We start from the raw sequence: 8,476 nt of genomic DNA, 5'->3' as shown, positions 1-8,476 counted from the left end.
CATTAGATTAGCCCCGCCATCTCAGTGGATGCACGCACCTCTTGTGTCCTGACTTCCTTGCTCATGTTCTCCCTCCTTCTGCTCCTCATTTGGACCTTGGGAGCTCAGTCCAGTGCTCCAATGTGGGTCTCTGTGTCTATCTCCATCCATCGCCAGATGAAGGTTCCATGGTGATAGGCAAGATATTCATCAGTGTGGCTATAGGATAGGGCCAGTTCTTATGTAACAGAGTTTTTCAAATACATTAAAATGCATCTTCTTTGTATTTCAAATATATTTTATGTATCACGAACTCAAAAAAATGGAGGAAGCCATATATTTTATGGCAGATGTTGCAAGCATTAGAATTTTGAGGGGGATAGAAATAATTTAGTTAAATTACTTATCTATGAAATTCTCAAAATTAAAATACAAAGTTAAATAAAGACAAAGTGAGAATATTCTTATATCTCTAAATCCAAAACCAGGCAATGGTGATGAAGATAACATTGTTCAAAACCAAGATAGAGGGGAAATTCTGGTTAGTCAAATGAAAAACATATGTGTGTGACATGTAAGTAAGGAGGAACAGGGTTCTTAAAGTGGGTGATTAACTTGTCTCCATCAACAAAGAAAAAACATCTGAGGCTGCCATACCTTCTAGATTATTGGTCTTCATGAATTTACATATTTCTATGATCCTCAACACAATACCAATGTTTGTCTAATGAGATGCTTTGAATATTGAGTCCCTAAAGACATAGTAGCTTTAAATCTTCCAATTTTACAATATAACTCATGAGACTTGCTCCAGCCATAAAAGTAGTTTGTATACTCTAAGTGATTTTGGTCTGACAAAGAAGTTGGAGTCTCCCCAAGAGATGCTACCATTCCTGACAATAGATATTCTGTGAACACCCAATACCAGATTATTTGACTATTCTTCATTCTACAATGATGATAGCAAGGTAATGCAGTACATTGTTATTTCTTTTTATTTCTAGTATGTGAACCTGTGAGAAAAATGCATACAGCAGAAAGTGAGCAATATGAAGTTCCTCCAGAGAGACCTTGCTGTTATCATTATATCATGTTCTTTGGTACCATCGTAAAATTAGACAATACTGTACTTTTCTAAAACCACATGAGCATTAATAGTTATATTTTTAATTTCTTGAGGGTCAAAACTTTTTGTACATTGTAAGGTAAGGAGAAAGATGATTTTCAGCTTTGCATTCTTTTGTCCTCAAATCAAAATAAATCACCATTCAGAAGAAATTGTTCACAATTCAACCTGCAAGTTATATGAGCACTGTAGAAATTAGGATGTAAGTATACACCAAGAAATCTATGGACCTGTTCTTACTCCTTCATGACAAAATAACAAAATACTTTAAATTATTCTATGTTCATGAAGTAATTAATACTTATCATCAATTTCAATTTCACAGAATTAATATTCTGGTGATCAAAAAATCATATACATGCTTTTTTAGAAAAAATGTGTATATGGTAAAATTCTGATTACACATTTTGCCCTGATGTTTTTGTTTTCCCAAGTGGGGACATGGTATAATTTTGTTCTTTCTTTTACAATTATATTTTTTCTTTCATATGGTTTCTTGTTCTGTATGTTCTCACATAATGAAGAATGTCCATAGAAGATGGAAAACAGAAACAAAATTGGAGAATTTGTAAAATAAAAAAATATTTGTAGATTTAATTGTGGTTGAAATTAATAAAATAGAACTGAAAGTGTCAGTTTTAATTAATATATACAGTAAATAAGACAGCTAATCCAGGTATGGTGGCTCAGTTGGGAAACAAAGACCAGCAGATCTCTGAGAGTTCAAGGCCAGTCTGGTTTACAGAACAAGTTCTAGTAGAGTCAGGCTATTGTATAGAGACACACTGTCTTGAAATATTCCCCACAAAAAGAAAATAAAAGAAAGCTATTAACTGTCAAACCTACTACTTGAAAATAAACATAAAATACTACTGTGGGTTTGGTATTTAATACCTTTACAGAAAATACCAAAATTTTGGATTCTTTAGCTAGCTTTTCAGTGTTAGCATTCACTCATAAGCTAACTTATTTTAGTATTGATTTATTTTACTTCTAACATACAACACTGATATTGGAACCTCTTTCCTCATGACCAGTGTTCACATGCTGAAAAACAAACCCATCTTTTTCACTGCCCATAAAATGCACAGCTATTGAAATCTCATATATCTTTATATCTTTCATTGTAGGATAGAAAGATACAAATGGTATTATGATTGCAGGAAAACCCCAGTAAAAATGTGTGTGAGAAGTTTTTATTTTGAATAATGTTCTAGCTGTTATCCTCAAGCTAGTTTAACTTTTTCCTTGATTTAATTCCAGCAACCTTTAAGATTTATCGGCATTAAGAATTTCTAAAGCAAGCGTGCACAGTGGTGTTGAGTCAGAATCTTACATCTTAAATGACTTTGGCTGAGTTATCTCTTTATACTCTCCATAATGAAGAGATCAAAGTTAGAATGCCTAATGGTTCTCTTTTATTATGCATTCATCGATGCTGTGTACCAACAAAGCCATGATACTCTTCTGTACATTTTCCCCTTACTATGTTGAAATTTTCTTCACATTTGAATTTTTAATGACTCAGTAACAAATCTACTGATTTGCAGGAGAAAAATATTACTGAGGGTGATTTTTATTTGATGACTTCTAAATATGTTTCTGTTTTTTGTTTGTTTGTTTGGTTTGTTGTTTTGTCTTTGATGGGGTTGGTTTGGTTTAATTTGACTTCTGTAGGATTTTTTAACAGGGTTCCTCTGAATATAGCCTTAGTAGTCCCAGAACTCTGTAGTTAAGGCTGGTTTCGAATTTACATATCCATCTGACTCTGCCATCTGAGTACTGGGATTCAAGGCATGCATCATCATGCCCAACATGTTTTTGCTTTTATATTGATTAAACTTGTTCTTTGACAATGTCACATATTACACAATATAATAGTTTACTCTCAACCAGACACTTTCTAATCTACTCCTGTCCCTGTCAATTGCCAACCACCCTACAATACACTTTCCCACATTAAGGTTCAGTATAATTCCTAATTATTCAAAATTTCTTTGAAATTTCATTTTCATAATTTTGTAAAATTAATCAGAGAATTGATAATAAAACAACCCTTGGCTGAAATTTGGTTTCAAGGAAAGAAGTTGGGGAAGAGTGGAAAAGATAGAAGTGAAGGAGTAGAAGAATACATCACTTTCTCTGGAAAAGTAGAAAGTGTAGGCTTCATTATTATCCTAGGATTACAAAAAATTAAAATAAAGTTTTCTGTATCAGTAACTCTATGCATAATATATGAAAAAGCTTGTTGAAGTGTAGATGTGTCATTCCCAATACCTGGAGATTATTGCCTGTAATTCTTTCATTGGTATTTACAAGTGTATATAACATAATATTAGGTGATGAGAACATTGCTGACACTCTGGATCCATAGATTTGATTGCAATATTATCACATTTATTTATATTTAACAGTAGCACAGAATACAGAAATCAAACATCTGCTTCAGAATTCTTTCTTCTGGGATTGACAGATGATCCAGAACTGCAGGTCATCCTCTTTGGACTTTTCCTATCCATGTACCTAATCACAGTACTTGGAAACCTGCTGATTATATTGGCTGTCGGTTTTGACTCCCATCTTCATACCCCCATGTATTTCTTCCTCTCTAACCTATCCTTCACTGATATCTGCCTCATCACCAGTACAGTCCCCAGGATGCTGTTAAACATCCAGAGACAGAACAAAGCCATCAGTTACACAGATTGCCTTACACAGCTGTACTTTGTTATATTTTTTGGTGGAATGGAAAACTTTCTTCTCGCAGCAATGGCTTATGATCGCTATGCAGCCATCTGCCATCCACTTAGATATGCAGGTATTATGAATCCAAGCACCTGCAGTTTGCTGACTTTGTTCTCCCTGTTTATTAGCATGATAGATGCCCTAATCCACAGTCTGTTGGTATTGAAACTATCCTTCTGCAAAGTCATGGACATTCCCCACTTCTTCTGTGAACTTGATCATGTCATCAAGCTGTCCTGTTCTGACACACTCATCAACAACATAGTGATATACTTGGCAGTTTGCACATTTGGTGGTCTTTCATTTGGGGGCATTATTTTGTCTTATGCTCAAATTGTCTCTTCAATTTTGAGAAAACCTTCAATGAGAGGTAGTTATAAAGTCTTTTCCACATGTGGGTCTCACTTGTCAGTTGTTTTTCTGTTCTATGGCACATTGTTTGGTGTCTATATTAGCTCTGCAGTGACTGACTCTCCCAGGAAGACTGCAATGGCTTCGTTATTGTACACAGTGGTCCCACAGATGCTAAACCCCTTTATCTATAGTCTGAGGAACAAAGAAATGAAAGAAGCCTTGAGGAAAATAGGTTGTAGAATTATGTGATGACATACTTAGCCAAAGCAGTATTCACCTTCAAAAACTAGCTTCTGTCTTAACATATGATTATACCCCTTTATAATATATTCTGTTCATATTTCTACTGTTAGATTAAAAACAGCTATGTATTGTAGTTTCTTAGGCCTATTACTGGCAAATATGTACCAGACTATGAAATTTATATAAATAGTATATATTTATATAAATAGTAAATTTAATGTGATTCATTTTTTAAAACACATCCATTCATATCTCTTCAGTCATTATAAGACCATAGCATTCTAGCAATAATATACTATAACAAGTAAATATATGTTTCTCCTCAAGAAATTGGGATGTATGGAATGTATTGGAACAGAAGCTACAGTTTCAATAGCTTGTTCAAACAGTAGCCTCTTCCTGGGATTGGTCCTTTTCCAAACCACAGGCAATAAAGGGAAATACAACTATCACATATGAATATGTTATATAAGATATTTTAAGTTTGTAGGGTGACATGTTGGGGTAGAAGTTTAAAAGAAGTTTTAGACACAGGATCAAAATTATAGGATCAAATATCATAATTACTAAATATATATTAACATATTAATATTTTTCTAATTAAATTAGTCATAACAAAACCATTTTCCTTAAGATTAGTTCTCATAACATTTTTCCTGTACTTTTATTTACTAAATGAAAAAATTATTAGAAAAATTTACTTTTTTATTTTATATACAAAGTTGAGTTCTCCCTCTCTCCCCTTATCCTGCTTTTACCCCCTCTTTCCAATCCCCCATCCACCCCTCAAAAGATGTAAGGCCTTCCTTGTAAAGTCAACCAAGTCTGGAACATCGACTTAAGGTAGGACAAGGCCCCTTTCTCCTGCTATATCAAGGTTGAGCAAGCTATCTCACCACAGGAAATGGGCTCCAAAATGCCAGTTCATATACCTGGGATAAGTCATGATACCACTGCCAGGCCCCCACCAAGAGATCTATCCACCCAAAATTCAGAGGGTCTAGTTCAGTCCCATGCAAGGTTCCCCAGCTCTCAGCCCATATTCTGTGAGTTCCCACTAGGTCAGCTCATTTGTCTCTGTGGTTTTCCCCCACCATGGTCTTGACACCCCTTGGTCATATGATCCCTCTTCCTTATCTTCAACTGAACACCAGGATTTAAACCAGTGTTTGGTTATGGGTCACTGCATCTCTTCTATCTGTTACTGGATGTAGGATATGTGAGGGAAAAAAATTTGGGTGGTCACTAATCCGAATGAGTGGGGCGGCATTTTCAGACACACTCTTCACTATTGCTAAAGAGTCTTGATTTGGGTCATTCTTGTGAATTCCTGAGAATTTCTCTAATACCAGATTTCTCTCTAGCCCTATAATGGCTCTCTCAAGATAACTATTTCTTTGCTCTCCCACTCCATGCCTTCCCATACTTGGTCTTTTTTATCACTCAGGTTCCCATCCCACAACTCTTCCCGTGCTCATAGATAGGTAGGATTAACATAGTAAAAATGATTACCAAATGCTTACCAAAAGTAATCTACAGATTGAATGCTGTTCCCATCAAAATCCCAACACAATTCTTCACAGACGTGAAAAAATACTCAAATTCATACAGAAAACCAAAAACCAGGGTAGCAAAAATGATCCTGTACAATAAAGGAACTTCCAGAGGCATCACCATCCCTGACTTCAAGATCTACTATAGAGGTACAGTAACAAAAACAGCTTGATTATTGGCATAAAAACAGACATATGGATCAATGGGATTGAATTAAAGTCCCCGGTATACATCTACAAACTCCTGATTTTTGACAAAAAAGCCAAAATGGTACAAGAGGGAAAAAGAAAGCATGTGATGACAGCTTAAACTGATGAACACTTCTTCATTGCTGGTGAGAGTATATACTTGTACAGCCAATTTTGAAGTCAGAAAATTGGAAATCAATCTACCTCAAGACCAAACAACATCCCTCTTGGGAATATACTCAAAGGATTCACAATCATACCACAACAACATTTGCTCAATATGTTCATAGCAGCATTATTTGTAATATCCAGAACCTTGAAATAACCTAGATATCCATCTACTAAAGAATGAATAAAAAAAATTGTTACGTTTACACAATGGAGTATTACTCACTTGTTAAAAAACAACAAAATTTAATTTACAGACAAATGAATGGAACTAGAAAAAAAAATAACATCCTAAGTGAGGTGACCAAGACCCAGAAAGACAAACATGGTAAATATTCACTCATAAGTGGATAAAGCAAAGGAAAACAAGGTTAAATTCACAATGCCATAAAATCTAGGTGAAAAGAGAGATCCTAAAAGGGATTTACATGGAGGGCCCCAGGAAGGAAAATACTTATTGGTTAAATTTTATAGATAATTTTTAAGATAGTATCAGTAGGGAAGAGTGTACCTTTTAGTGAACTAAATGATGTTCCTTAAAATATGGTCAGATATTGCCACAATGACATAAGATTTTCCTGTACAGTAAATTAAGAACTGTGTATGTGATATACAGGGATAAGAACAGTAAACAATAACTATGGGTGGCAGACGTCACTGGATATGATGACACTTTTTAATAAGGCAGGCTTGAGTGTAGAATCTTTGAGAAATTCAGACACATACACACAAATATCAAATCTGGATTGCTGAAATTAATGGTTGATTTCCAACCTTTTCTCATGTTGTCCTACAAATCTCATATTTTAGGATTAATACGTTTATTTTAGTCACAGAATTTTGCTATATAAAGACATCTTTGATGCTAAAATTCAAACTCAGTGCAGTCAAACAATTCCATACTCTATAGAATTATCCTTGCTCAGAATCCTATTATATTTTATTGGTTCAGTGTATATACTTACTTTTAATGATTTGTAATTTTCTTTTTTAGTTTTGTGGACAAAGTTGTCCTTGTATATCCCGAGCTTTCCTGGAAATAAATCTGTAGATCAGAAGGCCTTGAACCAATGATTTTATTTAATGGTATGTGTTAATACCAAATATAATTACTATTTCTCATAGAAATAAAAGTAGATAGCATCTTGTCTGATTTGTAACTGTGTTAGTTAATACTATGTCAACTAGATACAAGACTAGTTTATCTGAAAAGAGGGAAAATCAGTTGAGAAAATGCCTCTATAGGATCCAGCTATAAGAAACTTTCTTATGTAGTAGCAATTGTTAGAGGAGGACCAGGCTCATTGTGTGTGGTGTCATCTCTGGGTAGGTGACCCTGGATTCTAGAAGAAGCAGAATGAGAAAGTCATGAATAGCCAACCAGTAATGAGGGTTCCTATCTGATTTAATGCACCAGTTCCTGCCTTATGCTCCTGCCCTCTTTGAGTTTCTGCCCTGAATTCCCTCAGTGATGAACAGTGCTATGGAAATGTAAGGATGAATAAACTCTTTCTTCTCCAAGTTTCTTTGGTTGTGGTGTCTTATTACAACAAAAGCAACCCTAATTAAGATGGTAACCAAAGGTGCTTTAATATTTTTAACTGTAACTTCTGAATCAAACAAAATATTTTTTTTGCTTTTCTAGTGGCACTATTGGATATATCAGATACTCTTATCACAATGTTTTATTTCCAGACATATTTCTTAAGAGGTAGGATTGAAAGGCTTGTCTTTCCCTTGGGTATACATAATATTCCACCATGCATCATCCTTTATTCTAATAACAAAATTGTTGCAACTTATCTTCTGACAACACAACATTTCTATTATGAAATTGAGAGTCATTGTTAAATAAGAGTGAACAGTTAATTTCTTCTGTTGTGGTATGTTTGTGTTAATGCAATAAAATTCAGTACACTGTTTCATCTTACTTGTGTGTGGGTGTTTGTGTGTATCAATTTCTTCACATTATAAATGTGTACATATAATATATATTAATATATGTATATGTATATATTTTTATTTACTTTAAACAGGATTTGACAAGAATCCATAATTGCCTCAGCAAACATTTTTTGATCTTTCCTTTTTCACTTAGAAATGAAGCTTTCAATTTTAT

General features: G+C 34.3%; 1 protein-coding gene across 1 annotated transcript; it reads left to right on the top strand.

Moving 5' to 3' along the window:
* Positions 1-936: 936 nt before the first annotated feature.
* On the top strand, positions 937-4,453 carry LOC125400604 (olfactory receptor 7G2-like). Its single transcript, XM_085690045.1, has 2 exons — positions 937-947; positions 3,520-4,453. The coding sequence occupies exons 1-2, from the start codon at positions 937-939 to the stop codon at positions 4,451-4,453; spliced, it is 945 nt and encodes a 314-aa protein (XP_085546171.1).
* The last annotated feature ends 4,023 nt before the right edge of the window (positions 4,454-8,476 follow it).

This window comes from Myodes glareolus, chromosome 4 (genome assembly GCF_982192425.1).
Source record: "Myodes glareolus chromosome 4, mMyoGla1.1, whole genome shotgun sequence".
Lineage (NCBI taxonomy): Eukaryota > Metazoa > Chordata > Mammalia > Rodentia > Cricetidae > Myodes > Myodes glareolus.
Note: the sequence above shows the minus strand (reverse complement) of the source record. Positions and strands in the feature narration are given on the sequence as shown.